The sequence below is a fragment of the Anopheles darlingi genome, chromosome 2, assembly GCF_943734745.1.
Source record: "Anopheles darlingi chromosome 2, idAnoDarlMG_H_01, whole genome shotgun sequence".
In the NCBI taxonomy this organism is placed as follows: Eukaryota; Metazoa; Arthropoda; class Insecta; order Diptera; family Culicidae; genus Anopheles; species Anopheles darlingi.
In genome coordinates this window covers 23,376,903-23,397,619 of record NC_064874.1, presented here as the reverse complement: position 1 = coordinate 23,397,619, position 20,717 = coordinate 23,376,903, and the positions used below count along the sequence as shown (strand labels likewise).

At 49.0% G+C, this 20,717-nt stretch overlaps 4 protein-coding genes across 8 annotated transcripts in view; 2 read left to right on the top strand and 2 right to left on the bottom strand.

Moving 5' to 3' along the window:
- LOC125950219 (uncharacterized) overlaps positions 1-20,717 on the bottom strand; it is a 486,985-nt gene that overhangs the window by 31,319 nt on the left and 434,949 nt on the right. The gene's annotated exons all lie outside the window — the stretch shown is intronic.
- Positions 806-4,739, top strand: LOC125950205 (uncharacterized). 4 transcript variants are annotated; one of them, XR_007468707.1, is made up of 5 exons: positions 806-1,366; positions 2,684-2,794; positions 2,864-3,361; positions 3,442-4,015; positions 4,089-4,739. XR_007468707.1 is itself a non-coding variant. In XM_049677973.1 (4 exons), exons 1-4 carry the CDS (start codon positions 1,190-1,192, stop codon positions 3,601-3,603), a joined length of 948 nt encoding a protein of 315 aa, XP_049533930.1. In that variant the 5' UTR covers positions 806-1,189; the 3' UTR covers positions 3,604-4,739. The 4 variants fall into 4 exon arrangements, 1 of the variants encoding a protein (XP_049533930.1); XR_007468706.1 differs by having other exon boundaries at positions 3,442-4,461; positions 4,550-4,739; XR_007468705.1 differs by having other exon boundaries at positions 3,442-4,461; positions 4,545-4,739.
- LOC125950193 (uncharacterized) lies at positions 4,738-6,872 on the bottom strand. Its single transcript, XM_049677942.1, has one exon. The coding sequence runs from the start codon at positions 6,681-6,683 to the stop codon at positions 4,980-4,982; it is 1,704 nt and encodes a 567-aa protein (XP_049533899.1). The 5' UTR covers positions 6,684-6,872; the 3' UTR covers positions 4,738-4,979.
- Positions 9,849-20,717, top strand: part of LOC125950174 (uncharacterized) — a 16,640-nt gene continuing 5,771 nt past the window's right edge. Inside the window, exon 1 of one of the 2 annotated variants that reach the window (XM_049677886.1) lies at positions 9,849-10,110. The gene's annotated coding sequence lies outside the window, so the exon portion shown is untranslated. The remainder of the gene's footprint in view (positions 10,111-20,717) is intronic. The other variant, XM_049677885.1, reaches the window with a different exon arrangement.

The following is a 20,717-nucleotide window of genomic DNA, read 5'->3' as shown; positions in this document are numbered from 1 at the left end:
CGCCACCAAAACCGGGGAACCCCCGGAAGCGATTCATCACCAATTCCGCGGGGCCTGTTTACCCGATCGATAAGAAGACGACGCACATAAAAACCCCTAAAATAACAACACACACACACAACCCATCCGGTTCCCTTTCCCCATTTCTGGAACCCTTCAAATGCGCGCTTCAAATGTGCCAAAACCTCCTGCTCCTTCTCCTTCTCCTAGAAGAGAACTACTTCCAAGCGCGTCATCGCCACTGTCTGGCTCGGAACTGCGTCGTAGCGGCAACCCTCCCCCATGGTCGGCCGTGGCCATTTCGCCACCGAAAAGGGAGGGAAACTTTTCGTTTTCATCGCAAAATTGGCGCCCGGTTTTGGTTGATAAGTGGAAAAGGGAGACAGTTCCTCGTCGACGCTTAAAATGGCGGAAAACTTGAACCGCGCGGTGCCTCTCCTTCCCGTTGGGAGTTTCACTTTCATCTCGGGTTTGTGCGACGACATCCTTTCCGTGACCTGATTACATTGGTTTCGTGATGGTGGCTAGCCAGACTGACCATCTCGAGGGAGAGGTGACCTGCAAGGATTCCAGCACAACGGTCCTGTTGACTGCAGTGTCGTCGCCTATCCCCCTATCAAAAGCAGTCCATCGTTTCACGTTTCACTCTCTCTTTCTCGGTAGCTCCGTCTCTCTCTCGCCCTGTGTCCGGGGTGGAACCGTATCGCATATTGGCTTGGGAGTTGCGTCTACGCCACTACAAACACGCGCGTCGCTGGTACAAAAGCAACGACCGCGTGGTGCCTCGCGCTTAGTCACACGCTATCGCTCGTCCGTGCCGTTTGGGTGTTTGGCTCCCTGTTTTCATGGTGTTGACCCGCGATCACTTGCCGCTCTGGGGTTAAATAGCTGTTCCGTTCAGGCCAGGCCGGAAGGACCGTCGACGACGACGACGACGCGCGTGGTGCGTGCATACGTTCTGTGAGTGAATTGACGTTTACGACAAAAAAAAAAAGGGTGACGAAGGTGTACCCGGGTGATCAGTGCAGCAGTTTCTGGTGCAATCGGGTGCGCAAGAAGCCACCTTTATCAGTGAACGTGCAAGCTGAAGCCTCTGTGTTAGTGCTTGCGATACGAGAAGTGATTAGTTCGCCACAAAGTGACGTCCGTTTCATCGAAATCTCTCAATCCAATCCATAAAAAAAAAACAATGGCAACGAAGCGATCTTCACCTTCATCACAGCTCCGGCTAGTGGCACTGCTGGTGTTTCTTCTGGCCGGCAATGTACACCAGGTGTACGGGAACACCTCGATGGAGAACCGGGCCAACCATCCGACGCAACACTGCACGGATCTGAACTCACAGAACAGCCTAGACGTGGAGCAGGTGAGTTAGAATGCTTGAGGTTTGAGGCATTTCATGGTGTTTCAATTCCGCTGCTCTACGAAAAAGTGCATCTAACGATCGAAGTGCCAGTAGCCGTTGAGTATCAGTGTTATGATGGGGCCTCGCGATGGTTCGCACGGAAGTTAAATTAACTCAATCACACACTCACCCATTCACTCTCTATTTCTCTGCCGCGCATTCCACGGCGCGCTCGATGAACCGTGGAAACCGGGGTGCTGGTAACGGGGTTGTGATGCTGTGATGGCCTTGGGGGCACAACACCGCGAATCGCTATTCGATCCGATACGACGACGCATCTGATGGTGCATTGCGTTGGCACTGGCGAGGAATTGCTAATGTTTATGCACGAAGGACGCGGTGTCGTAAGCGATTAATTGCGCACCAGATATACGGTCCGGTCCGGTAGAAGCCGAGGCGATAACTGCAGGGAGACGCCCCCCTCGGGGAGGGGTTTGATCATGGTTCTATCTTTAGCCTGGAAGTGATCTGCATTCTGATCTGCGCTACGTTCTTGCTGTAGCCCGATAGTCCGGATATGCTAATAATGTGTGTCACGAGACACGCTAATGATGTTGCGCGTTAAGCGGCATCTCCGCGTACCAGAAGCATTGCCGATCACTGCTCCGTCGACGAATTATGATGTGAGAAAAACGAACTAAAAATACTATTAAGCCAACGGCTGCAGATGGGTTCTCGGTCATCGGAAACACTGGATCTGCCCTCCGCTGGATCGTCGCTGTCGGGCTGACCTTTTTTTCGATTAAATTGACCCCCGAGCACCGCACCCAAGTTCAGTATCGAAGTATTGAGAACATTTTGTCGTAGAGGAATAGAAGCGAGAAGCAAGAACCGCGTGACTCACTAAGCTGTTGGGAGCCGTTTATTAGTCACACGATGGCTGCAGGAAGATAGGTAACGGGAATGACTCAATTATGGGTGTCCAAGTGGCCGTCGCCTACTTTATCGAGGATCAGAATTCGTGGAAATATCTTTCAGTTAAGTGCAGTCTGTCAGCTAATTGGCAATGCTCTAGATTTTCGATATCGATAGATGATCTAGAAGCTCGTTACCGAGATAAAGTTTACTGCAGATCCATTTGTGAGAAAAAATATGCATGTTTGGAGCAATGTTTTTCCTTATTTACTTCAACAACATAACGTGATTGAACATTTTTAAATGATACTTCAAAGTAAGACTAAATTAAAAGCTAAATATTTAAAGTGATTAGCTGCAAATAAACATGCAACACTATTGGTGAATCATGTATATCATGTATCTTTTGGTTTTCTCTTCCAGATAATGGGCATTTGGTACGGCAGCGAGGTGATTACTCACAATGGTCACGACGAGGGCGAAGTGGTGTACAACACATGCGTCGTAATCCACCTGGCAGATGTGACCAACTCCGTAAGTAGCCGATCCGAACGACTCCCAGTGAAAAAAAAAACTCCTCAACCACCATGGATTACTCCGCAGACACCGTTGGCGCCACCGAGCCACCAACCGGGTGGTTCCTCTCCGCCTTACTTTAGCCGCGGTTCCGCAGCATCCGCTTCATCGAACCAGGATCATCGCACGTCGTACGGTTACGGTTCACCTGGCGGCAGTGGTGGTCGTTCCGGTAGCAGCAGCCGCAACGGTGATACCATCGGTAGCTCCAACTACGATCTCTACCAGCAGCGTCAGTATCAGCTGCATTCGCAAAGCATGCGCTATCTGCGGTTGATCTGGGACGAATCGGAACATACGCTCGAGTACACGCTACGTTACAACAGCTCTCGGCCCGGTTTTTGGATATCGTCTTCACCCCAGTCCGGTTCGATGATTCAGCTGCAGTACGTACAGTTTACGGGTACGGTACAGGTGCTGAAGGCGATCAACAACCAGCTCGTGCTCACCTTCTGCCAGAGCATCCCGAGTGGTCAGCTGTTCACGATCGTGTTGTCGCGCATTCCGATGGGACTGGCACCGGAGGTATGGAAACGATTTCGGGGGTCGATACACCATGTCACGCCAGTCGGAAATTTTAATCTTTTTATTTTATCCGCCAACAGGAGATTCAAAGCATCCGCAATCTGCTACGACGACGCGGCCTACCAGCGACCTCCGTGCGCAAAGTATGCCAAAGTGGTGCCTTCCGGAGTGATCCGGTGTCCGTCGGGGTGTTGCTGCTGCTGCTAACCACCCTTTCTTTGCTCCCGAAACGTTTCCATTGATGCACCAAGTTGTGCTCGTCTTACATCCCCCTTTTTCTTCCCGGTGCCATTAGTATTTCCAGTTTGTGCTGATTGTTTTCGAGTAATGTACTGCCTTATCAAATCCACCCCAAATGCCTTTCCATGTGAGTGCCTGATAGTTCGAAGAAGTTTTCCCATTCATTTTCCCAACGTATTCGTATAGATTTTTGAAGAGTGTAATAATGTTAATTGCGTGTTGTGGTGTGCTCAGTGTATTTCTCTCCACCGTAGGGTAACGTTTTGAAATGAACCAACTGTCATTATCTCAGATTTGAAAAAAAAATGCTGTAGTGTCCTACCTATAAGCTGCATTGAACTTGAATAAAACGAAACATCTTCTGAGTGATTACGATTCGACTGCGTACCAGTGCATTAGTCAGCCAGTTAGCCGGTACAAATGCACTGCATCACATCCATCATCCGCGAACGGTGACATTAATTGATCGCGTTTAATCATATTTCAGTTCCAGAGTCCCCTCCTCCTCCCGCTGCTCAACCCCAAAATTAACCTATTTGCTGAGGAACGGAGACCGGACGGCGAAAGGCTGTGGCCAGTGATGCAGTTTATCTTAACCCACACCCCCATAAAACGGGAGGACGAACTGTACACCACGCTGGGTGCTGCTTTAATTAAGAAAATGGTAATCAAATTAGGTACATTGCCGGACCGACCAAGCGGGAGGAGTTAATTGAATCTTATGTAGCAGAAGTTAGTGATGAACGCTGTGATGAACTGTTTGCCTGGTGCTGCCTGTCTGTCTCCTGCTGCTACGCCACTGACCCACCAATTGTGCCCGATATGGTGTTTGATGTTGGGCTTGTTAACATGGTTGTCAGGTCAGGAAAGGGCGATCATTACGGCGTTCCTCGCAAAGTGAGGTTTGTTTTTAATTTATCTAGCGTGTTGTTGTTTTTTTCAGCGCAGCTCCAGAGAAGAGTGACTTCGTACTGATTTTACGGATAGAGCGACTCACTTGACAACAGCTCAACAACCCTGCTGGCTGTCCAAAGAAGAAGCTAATTGGGATTAAGTCAAATGTCAATACCGGGCATCCTTGGCCAGACCGTGCAGATGAAGCTAATCGAGTGTGATCAAGGAAGGAACGTAAGGAATTTAGGGGTATGCGCTGGATCCCTTCAGGCGATGCAGCGTTTAAAGTGGTTAATGGTATGGTGAGCCTGTAATTACATTTTGAACGGTTAATTGAATCATAGGTCAATCATGATCGCTGGTTTGCTGTTTGCTGTATCTTTTTATTCCCATAAAGTGATGGCGCACGATCTGCCTGCTGCAACAAAATTTGATTAAAAGACATTCAAATACCCAGAAATGATCCTTACATAGAGCACCACTGTTACTTTGAACCTTCATCGTGATGCTTAACACCGCAATGTACGTCCTGCTTTCGACCGGACGGATCCTCCGCACAACCCCAATCCGTACGGGGAACCCATCGTTGAACCGTCTGCGTGGCGCTCCCGGCACCAAAGCGTTCCTCAAACAGCAACCGATAGTAGAATGCTTCCTTGGTGTTGGGTGTCGCGAACGGAAAACGGGTGGCCGCTTGTGAGAACTCCTCATCACTAACCCGTCCAGCCGCCCACTGTGACACCGTATCGATCCACGAGTATCCAACGCCATCCGAAAACTGTTCCTTCTGACGCCAAAGCACCTCGACCGGTAGGTAGTCACCGTCGGCGAACGCTCGGCGGAGGATATACTTCTCCAGCTTGCCCTCTCCTCCCGGTGCACGATCTTCCGGTCGGATCGACATGACATACTGGATGAAATCCGTATCCAAGAATGGTACCCGTAGCTCAAGACCCCACGCAGCACAACCTTTGTTCGCTCGAAGGCAATCCGACAGATGGAGTCCCTGGACACGACGTACGGTTTCGTGGTGGAACTCACCGACCGTTGGTGCCCGGTGGAAGTACAGATAGCCACCGAACAGCTCATCGGCCCCTTCACCTGACAGCACCATCTTGAGTCCTTCACTGCGGATGTAACGTGCCAGTAGCATCACCGGTACGATGCAACGTATCGTCGTTACATCGTAGCTCTCCGCATGATAGACTGCATCGCGAATGTAATCCAATCCCTCGGCGACACTGAAATGGATCTCCGTGTGATCGCTGCCGATGTGGTTCGCAACGAGCCGAGCATAATGCAGATCTGGACCAGCACCGGGCAATCCAATGCTGTACGTTTTTAGACGCTTTCCGGAACGTTCCTGTAGCTTCCGTGCGGTGATCGCCGCTATGAGACTGGAATCGAGACCACCACTTAGTAGTGCACCCATTGGGACCTCACACTGCAGGTGGGACTCGACGGCCGTCTCCAGACGGTGACGCAACTCCTGCAGGTCAACGGCATTGTTTGGTATCTCCTTGTTCCAAGAAGGGTTGAAATAACGCTTCGGTTTGTACTCCTCGCGTCGTCCGTAGAAGAAATGTCCTGGAGGAAACACTTGCACCTCAGGACAGTGTTCCACAAGACACTTCAGTTCACTGGCGAACCATAGCGCACCGTCGGCGTCCCATCCGACGTACAGCGGGATAATACCAACGGGATCCCGGGCCACTAGTAAACGCTTCTCTTTCCGATCGTACAACACAAAGGCAAACATTCCTCGGACCGTCGTGAGCAGCGCTTCTGGGCCGTATTGTTCGTAGTAGGCGCCGAGTACGTCACAGTCACTACGCGGCTCGTAACTCACGACCTTCCGGTTCTCGTTAACCGCCGATGCCATCTGGCGAAAGTTGTAGATCTCTCCATTGGCCACCAAATGCACCGTACCGTCGGTGGACGTAAACGGTTGATTGCCCGTCTTTACACCGATCACGGAGAGCCGTTCCTGGACCAGGGCGAACTGTTCCTTCTCGTCGACCAGCACTCCGGTATGATCGGGACCACGGTGACGCTGTTTACTGGACGCCTGGAAGGCGATCTCTCGCAGGCTCCTGGAGTCCAAACGCTTCTCCACACAACCGTTGACGGCATCGTGGTTATTGTGCTGTTGGCACTCCCCACGGAAGATACAAAGTATTCCACACATATTTCCCCAGGTCTGCCCCCGGGGGAGTTCTTGCTCCTTGAACTTGAACTGCGGATCGCGTTACCTCACCGTCACCGTGATCAAATGCAACTGAACGGACTGCACCGAGCGCCATTCATCCGTGGGGCAGGTCTCGTCTCCGGATTGCATCATTTATTTTTTTTTTCATTCGCAACCGCCGAGCCAATGCCAGGGAAGTACACGGTTCACGTGCGTAGCACGACCGCATCGCGCTCTGTCGTGGTAAGCGACCTCAGCAATCAGCAGATTAGGCGCACGGGTTGGCAAGTTTGTAATGACTTGGCGCGTGACCAGAGCTGCTGCTGCTGGCGATGGTGAATAGCAAAACAAATGCAGAGTAACATGTTGGCCGTTAGTGGCAGTCGTTAAAAGATATACATTTTTCGGTTTTTTTTGTAGTTGATTCACTCGGCATGATAGGCCTTCCCGAATGCGTAATGGGGTATTGTGCCAACTATTTCTGGTTGGAATGATGACAAAAAATTTAACCCATCGGTCATAACAGAAATGTACACCGAAGGGAGCACCATTGTAAGATCATATTCTTCGGTAACGCACCAATCTTGAACCGGATTGAGTTAAATCAGTTCCTTTATGCACACGGCCGTGCAACACAATCGACGCGGTAATAAGCTTGTACATTGTACTCTCCATAGCAACCATACTCTCGGAAGGTCTCCAGCAATGAGAGCATGAAGTGCAAGGACTGCACACCGTGTTCCGTAATGATGCTCGCTTGCTCTATCGCACCAGCACACAGTGCACTTGGATTGGCAAGCCGCTTCCAAGAAGGAGCAGCAGCAATCAGAATGGCGGCACTTTGACCGTTGCGCTATGACGTCACGAGCACGGGCACGGGCACGGATGCAATGCTTATTCATGTCGATAGCTATTGTTAGCGTTCCTTAAAATAGTTCTCGCATGGACTTAGAAACCAGTATAGGACAATAGCTGCCGAGCGAGCGAAACAGGATGCCAACAGCATCCACAACTGACGCGCAATAGCTATGGCGTTACGAGCAAGCGCGAGCGTCAGCAAATAAGAGCCACAACGCCACCGATCCTCTGCACGGAAATCAATTTCGTTCCTATGCCCAATCGATGCAGTCACGGCCGTGCACTGTGAATTGCAGCATGCGAAACCATTTCGGCAAATAAATGGGTGGTAAGAGAGCTAAAAATAAGAAACAACCACGATGCATGACGATTCGGTTGCGCTCTGTCTAGGTTGTCTGTTTTTTTTTTCGGGGGTTATTGCGACACAACGCACACTGCCACTGGTCGTAGCAAGCAATAACAACCGCAACGTAAGCGAAACAAACCGAAGGAAGAACCGAGCGGTGGGACCAACATCGATTGTTTACTATTCGCAACACTGTGTAAAGAGCAGATCGGGAGGGAAGTCTGAGTGCGGACAAGCAGGTCGTTTACGTCTCCGAATGGTGGTTGTTTACGGTTAGGGCCGTGTGGTAGTTACTTCTTGGAGAGTTGGACATCATGAAGGAACCGGAGGAAGCCGCTCTAGACGTCGTAAATGCGAAACTGAGCAAAACAGAAATCTGTGGCCGCCGCGTTTTATCCCCGTGACGTCACGGGGTATAAATGAGGGATAAACATTAATTAAAGATGACGATTTTCTTCCCACACAGGGGGAAGGGCAGAAGGCTCTGACCTCATTGTGTGCCGTCGCTATCCAGCGGAATTAATCTGCTCGCGACGTCCCGCTCTCGGAAGCTTATGCTATAAATCAAGAGATTTTTGTGTTTTAGTGTAGCAGTGATGGAGCAAAGAAGGGAATAGATCTAAATAAATGTAATGTTAAGAGATTGTCTATCGTGGAGTTATCTGACATACTTTTTTCTATTTCGAGTCCTACAAAAGGGACCGACGGATGCTTCTACGGTTCATCAGGAATCTAATCGAGAAGAAAATCGTAAAACTGATCTCCGAACGTCCTGGGCCAAGCCCCCGAAATCCTACTGAACGTCGCCTACATATCACTGGAGCTTTTATTGACTTTAGTGGGCGCATCTCGCCCTCTCGAACGTCTTCTTATCTCAATCATACCAGCAAATACCCTACACTCTTCAACTAACGAACCGACGCTCCTTTCGCTAGCCTACTCGGATAGTAGGAAATCCCTCGATAGAGTGAGCGCCGCGTGGCCACCGACTGTACCGACATCGTCACGGATTCGATCAAACCAAACCAAAAGCCAATGCTAAAGCCCATCCCGCCCCACCCCCCCTCGACAAAGACGTCACCATCTTGCTTGCTTGAGGTCGTCTGTACAGTGTCACCACGGCGAGAGACGGTGTGATGGTGATAGCGTCATTCATTCGCTGCTCGCTGCTTGCCTGCGAAAGAAAAACAATATGTCCCACTGCTAGCCACGACGCCGTCGTTCGAATCGTGACGTCAGACGAAAATGGAAATCACACACTTAGGGGAAAGGGAGGAAGTGGCGGGGTGGCACTCGCTCGATTTTCACTTTCATTTCGCCCCGAAACAGTACCTCGAAATCGGCACCAGCACACGAGAAAAGCGAAGAGAATTTGCGCAGAAGCCGGCTTTCTGGGGTGCAGCAGCAGCAGCAGCAGTAGAAGAGAACTGAGCTGCTTCTGTCAGAATCGCGTACTGGATACGCACACACACGCACACATACATGGATACAGGCAGACAGATAGACACACGCACGATGTCGATGCTGCCGGTGAGCTGTTTGTTGTTCTTCCATCGCGCCATCGTCATAAGCGAGAAACACGCGCCTCGTGTGACGGCATTCGGAAAATGGCCGAGATAAACCCGGTTACTCTCTTCTCTCCTGCGCTCTCTCGCGATCTAGTAGCCACGAAGTGAATGAACCTGCCCGTAGTCGTGACGTCATCATCAACGGGGGTTGAATGCCGCGTGCGTTTCGCGTCGGTTGCTGCGAGGTGAGAGGATGATGCTCTGGTTCTTCTGGTGCTCCACGAATAGGTCCCGGTTGGCGACCACCAAACCGACGGCATCCTGTGCGCAGTGTTGAGGTGCCATCGCGTTGAGTCCCGTGAAAAGCGGGATTTTCGTGTTCGGTTCAGTTTCGTCTCGGCCACGGTACGGTGCGGTGGTTGAGTTCCCGGGGTTTTTTCTCCGCTTTTCCCTCTCGTCTCTCGTCTCTTGTCGGTTTGCGCGCGCCTCCGTCCCCCCCGGGGGTTTTCTTCTCATCTTTTCCACCACCAGCTCCACCACTATCCGCCCCGTTTCCCACCTCTTCGACGGTTGCAGCGCGATAATTTAGAAGCTAAAACCGGGGGGAGTCAGAATCTGCTCGAGCTCGAGCCCGAGCGGAGATTTCTTTCGTAGCCGCGCTACTGCTCCTGCTTCTGCCGCTTCTTCTTCTGCTGTGCTGTGCTGTGCTACGAAGGTAATGGCGACCGCTGTGCCTCAGTGTCCGTGTGTGTGTTCGTGTATGTGTATCTATGGCACTGTCATTGGGAGGATTCCTTCCCACTTTAGTTCAAGTGTGCTCGGTTCAAGGTGATGGCAGGCCGGTAGAGGGTGTGGTGGTTGCTGGCCTGTGGCCTGTCGTATAATGTGGTGTGCCTGTGTGTGCCATTTGCTGAGGATTTTCGAGTTTCATCCTGCATCTCGAACGCCGTCAGATGAGCAGTTTTCGCGTGGAAGTGAATTCAAACCATTGCTTCACGCCATTGACGCGACGCGTCAGAAAGAAGAACCCTGGCATGCCATTATCATCCGATTCTCTCTCCTTTTGCCGGTGCTATACACACGCAGTACCGTGCCTGTATGTGTGTGTGTGTGTACGAGTAGTAGGCGGTGAGGAAGTGAAAATGGATTTCCTTTCTTGCTTCGCAACGCGCATTTATAGCGGAGTGATATCTGTTCCAGCATTCCGTCAGCATCAATTATGGAAAAGGCTCGTTCAAAACCATATTTGCATCGTGTGTGCGCGCGTGTGTGTGTGCGTGTGTGTTGAGGAGAAAATCTGTGGCAAAGTTTTTCTTCAACCAAAGTCAGATTCGCTAATTACCACCACATCGCAGCAGCCCTATTATTGGTTCAAAATGTTCCCAGAAAGTATCTTCCTTCGATGTATCTCCGGCGATGACTGTAGACTGCGTGTTAGTGTGCACGGCCCGGTGCTAATGGTCTCTGGTTGTGGCCAACGTGGTGTGTGATCTGCGGAGTGGTGCAAAATGCGTCGAGGATGATGCCGGTACTTGCGCCCCCGCCGCCGGTTGCAAAGTAAAAACGTTGTTGGTCTGTGAAAATAAATCAGGAAATGAAAGACCATCATGTGTACACACCGAGCCACAGAGAGCACTCTCTTTTTCTCTCTATCTCTCTCTCTACGATTTTCTCACTTCAGCACCCTTTGCGTTTCTCGTTGTCCCCCTTCTTTTTGCTCACCGTCTGCCGTGACGAACGGCGGTCGGAAAATTGATCACCCACTGCGAGCAGCGGTGAATGAACGAAGCCAGATAGTGCACTCGGTATGGCCCGGGGTAGCGCGATCCCTCGGTAATCACGGCCACGGAACGAGGTACGAACGACAAGAGAGACTTATCGGTGATCATATTTCATGCGTCCTCGTTGCTAGGTCTAGAGGGCGGCGCTGGGCATTTGACAAGCAGCGCTAACAAGGCCTACTTAGCGAAACGAATGTTGGAATGTTACTACTGTGCTCGGACGGATCGAGGGAATCGATCGCCCTTCTTCATGTTTTATGAGCAACTCCGGGGGAAATCGGTCTCAAAGAAGACGACCAAAGAACTCGAGAATGAAACTCGCGTTGTGGTGGTTTGGGCGGACAGTTTTCCTCGTTTTCAATAATAGAACAGCGCGATGACAGGAAAGTTAATCTCTCTTTCTTCTTCTCTCAATGCATCTCTCGCTTGGTCTTACTATGAAAAACGAATATAAAGTTTACAAAAAACAAAACGAGATGAAAACCTTACCAAACCTACACCAACACACACACGTATTACCTCTGACTCACCGGCCGGGGGCGAGAGTATCAACTCACCATGATGATGCTCGTGATATGCAGCCAAGTGCTAAACGATGACGTTGTCGTCGTTGCGGCCTAGTGCACACTGTCGCTGTATTGGTGAAGAATGTCTCTCGTGCACTTCCTGGTTCGAGACAGGACAGCCACCCTCACCCCCCCCCCTAAAAACGCCTCTCTTCTTCCCCTCTCCCTGGTAAAAGCGATCGCTATACGTCAAGTGAATGCATCATCGAGCAACTATTCTGCATCGGATGCAACGATGCGCGGATGAGAGCGAGCAGCTGGGCTGTGCCGAAACATTCCTCGTCTTCGTCCTCATCGTTGTCGTGCCCTTTGCAACGTGTGTGTGTGTGTGCAAAATGCTCCCTTGGCTTCTCGTTGCCTCCCTCCGCCTTTGTATTATCGCTTTCTTATGCTTTCAATTGAAGTTCCCGGTCCGAGAAGTCGTTTGTTTGATTTGAATAGCGCTCAGGGGGTGGGTGTTGGGACGAAAAGGTCATCCAATCCGATCCGAGCAGCAGCCAGTGCTGCGGACAAGGAATGATGCCAAAAAGGAAATGCCGGTTCCCTGTCGGTCGCGACAACGCTCAAAAGGATTCACCAGAAGTCGTTTTGAGCATCCATTTCGAACCTGGTTTATCGTGTGTGTGTGTGTGTGTGTGTGTGTGTGTCGTCTGGAGGACGGCCTCGCCAGGGAAGGAAGTGAAGGCACTGGCGGCTCTAAAAAGGCGTTTGAAAGATTAATAGTCGAGCACGTGGCGATGCTCACTCGCTCGCTCGGTTTAATATCAAATTGCAAATCGCGGACGCGGACGACACGTCGCCGGTGTTGTGGCATTTATGTTTGGTCTTTAACGATGCGACTACTGAAATGCCGACCGTCTCGTTTTCGTTTCTGAAATCCTGAACCAGCAAGTTGTCGAGGCGGATTACGAATTACCAGAAATTTGAATCCCACTAATAAGATCGCTTCTAAAGGAAATCCCTGTCTTGGAACCAAAACCGCCATAAAAACACCAACTTTGTGTGTGCGTGTGTGTGTGCAAACGAGGACTGCAAGACGCATAAATCATGCTCGCTAATGAATGGGCACGGGGACGGAAAGTGGGAAGCAAAATAATTGAGCAAAATTCAGCACCTTCCGCCCTGTGAGCAACGTAAAATATCGTCTCATAATGGGGTCTCCACGCAGGGCGGAGAAGCTAGCGGGAGGAATGCAATAAAATCATCAAACCCACTCCCAACACTGCCACCCCCCATTTACAGAGGTAAATGAACAGCCCGAAAATATCTCCAGCTGCCGGTGACCGACGGACGGTTTGATGAAGAGATGCGAAACGATGCTAATGGGACGCCCATTAATAACCCGCAAGTCAATCTGCGCGCCATCTCGTCCTCACCTATCGCCGTCGCCGGAATGAATGGGAACGAACGGACGACGGTTTTGGGAAACGAGGAAATGACGTGACGAGTGTCCTTTTTCCCCATGGAACCTGGAAGCTATGCTGGCGCTATCTTCTTATCAAAAGGATTCCTCCACGAAAGACACGCTGCTACAGCAACATCACAATAAATGTCATTCACGGGTCCACCCAGGGCCCAGGAGACCTTCTCGGGGACGGGTGTGTTGTGACGATCGTGCGCGACCGCAAACAGTAAACGAGCCCCAAACGAATGTTTATTAAAGATACTGAAGGAATCCGCTACCTAAACAAACGTTCCGGAACGATGGACACCTTTGAAAGGTGCTATTCGTGCGTGTGTGTGTGTGTGTGTGTGCGAGTGTTGCGTCGCTCCACTTGAGTTCACCGCCTCTCGACGGGCGGAAAATGGTTGGAAGCGCGCAGAGACATCGGAAAAGTGTAATCTCGGCGCGCGCGATCGGTGTTAAAAATAGCAAACGGCTTCGAGTAGCAACCGGGAGTAGCAGCAGCAGCAACAGACAAATGGGGCCAGAGAGCGACACACACACACACACACGCGCTTTGGGATGGGGAGCATCGAAATAGAAAGAGAGAAAGAGCAGCAGGTGAAGAGGTAAGGCGCTGTGCGTTATGTTGGAGGCTACGCGGCGCTAGCATCAGAAGAGTGCGTGAGTGTCTGTTGAGGTGTAAAGACTCCTTTGGAAGGGCCGAGTTATCCCTTCGCACCGGGGTCACCGGAGTTTGCCGGTTTCGGACGGTTCAATCGAGAGCAGCGGAACTACCAGATGAAGGCAAAGGCCCAGACCACGATGGCGATGGCGTGTCAGACAGGCACCTTCGAAGGCTTAAGGATTTTTCCTTCTTCGCCTTCGGTCGATATTAAATTTGGTTCTTTATTGGGTTGGGTTGGGAAAAATGAAAAGAAATAGGCAGTCACCGAGATGGCGAGAGAGAGAGAAAGAAAATTGGCCAAGACCACAGAGGGGTTTAATGGTTCCAACAAGTGAAACACACAAAGCGTCATCTCGATAAGTCCTCCGTGTGCCGTGGTCACGATTGTTGCTGAGTCCGGGGAGTTTTGCATTGCAAAAAGGGCTGTACCATCTGGGACGAAGCGTACGATCCGGAGACCTTATCGTACCTGTTCTTGCTTAGCAGTGTTTAGTCGAGTGAGCAACTGGTTTGTGGGGTTCGAAGGATCATGATACGCTGTTTTTTCTTCTATCTTGAAGCAGAGACCTTTATCGTTTGAGCTTTGGCTGTCTGTTGGTTTGATGAAGTAACAGATTGATTTTTGGATCTGGATTGCAGATAATGGCTACCTTTGGGATCAACCAATGTTTCGCTGGTGGATGGTTCGGTTGGTGAACTGTTCACAGACTCAATTTTCATCGAGTTATACAATTACCAGTTGAGTTGGGATCACAGTTGATTGACAGGAGTACACTTGCTTGTGGTAAAAGTTGTTATGGTTTGTGGCTGATTATCAACTCTTTTGATGAATAAACCTCGGTCAAATTCCTTTTTTTCCCATTTGTGTAATTATCTGATAATATCTGATGATTCAACGTGTTTTTTTTTATAAAAAATTTATACAATTTAGACAAACAAAACATAACGATTAGCATTACTATTTGAAAATATATCCTACTTATTTTAAATACCTATTCCGCGTAATTAAAGAATATCGAGTGATCTGAGGCTGTGCTTTCGGGTGTGAAACAACGATTACTCCAATAATGGAATCATATTCACGTTGCCGCCATTAGCGGAACTAAATGGGGCATAGCCATTTTGTAGAGCTTCTTATATTTCTTGCTTTGTCAATCAATACCTACATCTAGAATGATGCAACCAAAAGGTCATGGTTTGGTTTTTAGTCAAAACATCCCATCTAACGTAATCATAACGTACCCTGCAATGTACATTCCCACATCATAGTTGAATTACCTAACACATACACGAACACCAGCTGACGTCAGTTCCATTGTCAACGTCAGCGTCGCCCTTCAGATGCTTCCTAGGTAACAGATCTAAACAATTGGAACATCTTATGCAAACATAACGCCACCGAGCATCGCATGCTGAACACATCGAACGCAATGGAGAAACTTCCGCATGGCTTCCTTTGCTTGGGCAAAACTTTCGCAAACATTTCGATTGCTAAGGTTTCGCTTCACTTCACTTCGGTACAATGTCTTCACGACCTCACGGGACTGGCCGCAAACTTTCGTCAAATATTTGCCGCCCGTTAATTGTTTTCCGTCACCGTTCCTTCTGACATCATTTTCCACTTTTGCTGTGGTTCGCTCGGTCTATGTCTATTGCCCTGCGGTAAAGAGCTTTCCCTATTTTCTTTTTTCGACGCACACAACGATCCGCTCCTCGCTAGGATTCCGAGCACACAGCCGGAAGTGGGCAGCATCCGTCAATATTTGGTGGCCCCGGGGGCTGACCGAACCGCTGACGCTAAGTGACTTCGAACGCTGACGAAGGTTGACTTTCCTCACCCCGACGTGCTGGTGGTGGTCGTGGTGAAGCGTGAATTTGTCGGAAAATGTTGGCGGAAAATTCATCAAAAATTCAAATAAAATACGTGAGCCCGTGGGTGATGAAGGTGATGGATGGCGAGCCAGCCAACCAGTCAGCCGATGGGTTTGTTACATGCAATCTCTCGGCATGAAAATGTAAAATGGCTCTGATCGGCATGGCAATAGATGCACAGAGTGGCGCTATCGGTATGAGATTGAAAACCTTTCTACTGGACCGAGCGAGCTGGGTTAAGTGTTTCATTTTGTGGCTTCGTGGTACAAATAGGGACGCCCCTTTCGTCCTGGCACATGCACACACACACACACACACACACATATATATATATATATATATATATATATATATATATATATATATATATATATATATGCTGCATATCAGTCCGCGGCCTGGCTCATGATGTTTTCCTTCGGGAGGCCATTACAACCATACCATCATCAAGCATTCCAATCACGTTCCGAGCGAAACCGAGCAGCTGCTGGTTGCTGGTAGAAGGATTTTGGTTTTCCGGTGACCAAAATGACCAGCTATCACGTTTCTTTCCGGAAACGGAACACCCTACTCGATGGGTGGAAGTGTGAAATGGACGGTCCGTGATCACTACCGTGTGCCGGCCTACATATTTTTTGTATTCAGGGTGCTTTACGCTGGCTCGAGAGATATTGGGCGGTCTGGGGTTTTTTCCCTCCCGAAAGGTATTTGTAATTTATCGCTGCAAGGTAAAAGGTGTAAATGAACTCACCTTGCAAGTGTAAACTTTATCACTTTGGGGTATTGTTTTTCGTAAAGTTTATGGTTTAAAAAATGGGGAACCAACTGAAAAATGCTACATTAGGTAATTGATTTTTCGTCATCAAAACATGTAGACCAACCTTTTATCATAGTTCTTTTTAATTAACGTGAAAATAAAAGTTACCTTAATTTCACCAATAGCCGACCTATTTCAAACAAAGTACAGAATGTTTAAGAACATCGTGGCTAGGTCCTGACAAAAAACTGTTTTTACTATTTTTATAATTAAACAAATGAAGTTGAAGAGAGATAAGATATAGGATGAAACAATTACTTAATATTACCGAGACCGAGGAGTACTATTCCACGCTTTGCCCATAACTCAACACCGTGCATCATTATGCTCCTCTGTCCTCGCAGGGAACATGAACATGTTGGAATATTTCCCGCTTAAAGGCAATGCAGCAGTGATTGCGAGGCTCCCGCGAGGATTCAAACCATTTCAAACCACTATTCGTCCTTGATGCCCTTATCTCACGTGAGATTATCGATTATCCTCGGGCATGGAATGGGCATGTGGGTGGTAGGGAGGCCTCGAATCGTCGAACCGGATGGACCGTGCTTGTAAATCGCTTCCGAAATGAGTATGCAGACGATCGTATTCTCCCGAAGGCGACACGCAAACAACGCGTTGATGGTCAGCGTGATGGCCGCAGTAGGGTAGGTCATCGCGATGGATAGCACTGGACACTGGACACATACACACACACACGCGAGCGTACTGGACTGGACCGGCCTTGTTATTGCAGCCGTTACCATGCTGGGCATGTTGTTTCGCGTTTTTTTTTCTGTCTGTCTCTCTCTCCCCGTCGTTATCCCTCGTGATCCAGCTGTCCGGGCCGGTGGTTGGGCACGCTACCAGAAAACCGGTTGGCATCCGGGCTCGGTAATGGTGTCTGATGTCTGCTGGCGAGAGACCAATAGCCGGCAGCATGTGTCTGGGCGTTTCCGTTGATTTTCCCATTTGCAGCACATGGTTTTAGGGGGCAAGGGCTATCAAAACACGGCCACAGCACGACATTCTTTACTGTATCGATCTTACAATCAGTATGGCAATGTGTGTGTGTGTGTATTTTTGAAAAAAAAAAAACAATATGACTTACCAGGCGTCTCCATCGTCACGTCAATGCCTGCACGTCCATCTGTTCGCCGCCAACGGAAAATGATCGCGTGAGGTACTGGGAGGAAAGATTAATGGTTAAGGTTTGCTGGAAAAAAAAATCCTGTGAAAGGAGTGTCCGGGTAAGGGCGACGGGTTCAATCACAGCAAATGCTGCTGGATGGACTCTCACGCGACATTTGTTTTATTTTGGACGAAGCGAGAGGCACGACTGGCATGAATAATGTTTATGGTCGCTGTCATTCGTTCCGTACCAGTTTATGCTGCACTTGCGTATGTGTGTTTTGGAGTAATTTTTCCGCTTTATTGCTCATTTTGTGCCGGTAAAAATGGTAGCAAAAAATCGTCAGCTACCATGCGTCTCCATCAAAGTCCCCGCTAACCCCGGTTGCTAGATTGCTGGAGTAATAAACTCGCCATTTTCTTTTCGTTTTTTTTTACAACGGCTGTCACATCTAAAATGTCACCTAGCAAGCGTTGATTAAAATTTTTACTTCAAGAAGCAACGAATCGCCGTCAGAAGTCCTGGAGTAAACGTTCCATTGCCCTTCCGGGAGGAGGTTTTGTGGTTGTAATTGCATCGTCTGTCCGCTCTTCGTGGTCTTTACCGCAATCGTTGATTAGATTGCCCACGCAAAACGCCATCGCAAAACTGCAAATGGCACCCCGGTGGCGACGGTGGATGGGCATCACGCCGTTTCCGTCGATTTGCCGTTGCCGTTTGCATGATTACCACCTCGTGCCCACTGTTTGCCCGTATCCTACCCTTGGGATGGCATTTTCATGCCGCTTTAAGTTTTTCTTATTTTTTTCTTTCACTCTCTATCTCTCTTTCGAGCCATTCATCATTCGCTGCTGCTGTCGATGGCGCTTGAAGTGCTTCTTAAAATAAATGCCACCAGCCAGTAAAGCCAGGGGTTGGTGTTAGGGGAGGGATGCGAATGACAGCGTGGAAAATTGCGAAAATTACCCATGCCCAAGCCATGGTTGCAACGAGCCACGGTTGGTCCACGAGGGAAGCACAGGTTGATCGAGAAGTTGCTGAGTTCATTTGCATGCGCATGGCAAGGGCAGTATGTTTTATGTACTTTTCGGATTCCGGAGTTCATCGTGCCGTCGTCGTAAGCGATAAACCTTTTAAATGACGTTTCGCAAACGCAAAGTTATCGTTAGCCCGTTATGACTAACTGTTCGCTACCATCGTGCATCGTAGCGAGTAGTAGTGGCGGAAGGAAGAGCATGCAACATAAACAAAAATAAGCAGAAAAATAAAAGAGAAAGCAACCAGAGGGTGCGACGACGATCGGCGATGATGACGTCAAACGCTAGGAAAACTCCTTCCGAACAGCCGAAGCCAACGCAACATCGTTACGGAGCTTACAAAATCCGACTTGCAAGCGAGTCACACACCGCTGCACACCGCGTGGCGTGTGTGTGTGTGCGCGCGCTGGTCGTAGTGATAATGGCTGGTAGTTACGGCCAACGTTTCGCATGCTGTTGTTGTTGCTCGATTGGGTGTTTGGTTTGGTTGTCATGTTTCCATTAGCAGCACCTACAGCGCACCACCATCAGCAGCAGCAGCTCGTCGCGAGGTGGAATGTTTACATTTGAAGGAGCATCACGAAATCACAGCCGCGCTCGGTCTTGGCGTGGCGTGGTCGAGGCGAGGAGTATGAAGGTGAATTGCTTCATTAGTAGCAGGAGCAGCAGCAGCAGCAACGGTAGCAACGGTAGCAAAACGGCAGTCGCCGATGCCGTGACCGAAGAGCGTTCATTCGGGTTCTCCTCGCCGGTTCGGTTCGGTTCGGTTCGGGCTGTGGCCGTTGGCTGCAAGGTGTCTGGCGGACGTGTAAATTTGATTAGATTGTCGAATGCGTAGCGACGCGGGTTTTTCGCAGACAGGCCGACCACGGGCGCGCGCACACAAGCCGGGATTTTCGTATTTTGTATTTTCCTCATTTTAAATATAGCTTCTCCACACACCCGGCTGGCCGGCCGGCCGGCTAGCGCTGTGTTGTCGTCGTTGTCGTTGGTGAAGATGCAACCTTACCTGCTGCACTCTGTAGTAGCAGCAGCAGCATGCGATGTAGTATGACGAGAGGCAAGGTGTTTTTCTACGTCTGAGGCAGTTTGTGGTTGTAGATTATGTTTAAAATTAGTGGCACACTCACGGTACAGGGAATGGGGGGGAGCTACATTTTATAGGGATGAAGCTACAAAATTGTATCTTATGTTGAGCTGCTGTTGATGATTCATGACTGTTGGTGTTGTTATGTGATGATTTTTTTACACTCACGGACATCTTTCTTATTACCAAAACGCATGACTGATTTGTTGCAATATCTGTTGTCAAATTCTTTAGTACAGCCCAACGCAAAACATCTTGCTTTTACGAGCAATTTGTTGAGGAATGAATTACTATTTGACCCAAAAATTTATTTGGATTTAGAAAAGCAACAACAAACGCGTTACAATCACAGAATGCCATGCTCCACTGCAATTCAATAATTTGGCATTGTTTACAAGACTGAATTCAAGGATTCCTGTGCCATGTATTCCGGAACGTGTTTTGGCCATAATCTTTGGAAAATTATTTGCACATTTTATTCTACTATATAGAATCGTTTCGGTGCCACGAGCTCTACCATTTTGTAATTATTGTACTTTAATTGACTCAGCTTTTTCCTACTTTTTCTGGTGGCTTTTGAATAAAATGTTTGATAAAACAATCCTTTTTTTCATTATTTTGAATTGAAATATTTTTTAAATGGGACAGTTAAGCGTCATTTTCGTTGTCGATTTTGTCGTTGAGTATACTTATCTTAAAGCACCTCCGATTATGAGACATTGTTTTTACCTTCAAAAGCTTATCAACTCTTAATGGTCTAGTCAATATTGCTCTAATAACAAGATAAACAGCTCCAACGTTACCTCTCTATCTCTGCCTGACTCCTCTGATTACACTCTTCGATTAGTTGATAAGCAAAACCAATGTCCCCGGCTGGCGGCTAAAACCGTGACCTACCCTTCTAGCTGTTTAGTATCACAGCAAACACCTGCCACAGCGGCTGTCCTCTATATATTTAGCAAGTTACACCCTCCACTGGGAA

Coding starts and splice junctions, on each gene's coding strand:
- LOC125950193 (XM_049677942.1), bottom strand. CDS start 6,683: ATGTGTGGAATACTTTGTATCTTCCGTGGGGAGTGCCAACAGCACAAT.
- LOC125950205 (XM_049677973.1), top strand. CDS start 1,190: ATGGCAACGAAGCGATCTTCACCTTCATCACAGCTCCGGCTAGTGGCA. Junction 2,795..2,863: donor TGGCAGATGTGACCAACTCC/GTAAGTAGCCGA, acceptor ATTACTCCGCAG/ACACCGTTGGCGCCACCGAG. Junction 3,362..3,441: donor CGATGGGACTGGCACCGGAG/GTATGGAAACGA, acceptor ATCCGCCAACAG/GAGATTCAAAGCATCCGCAA.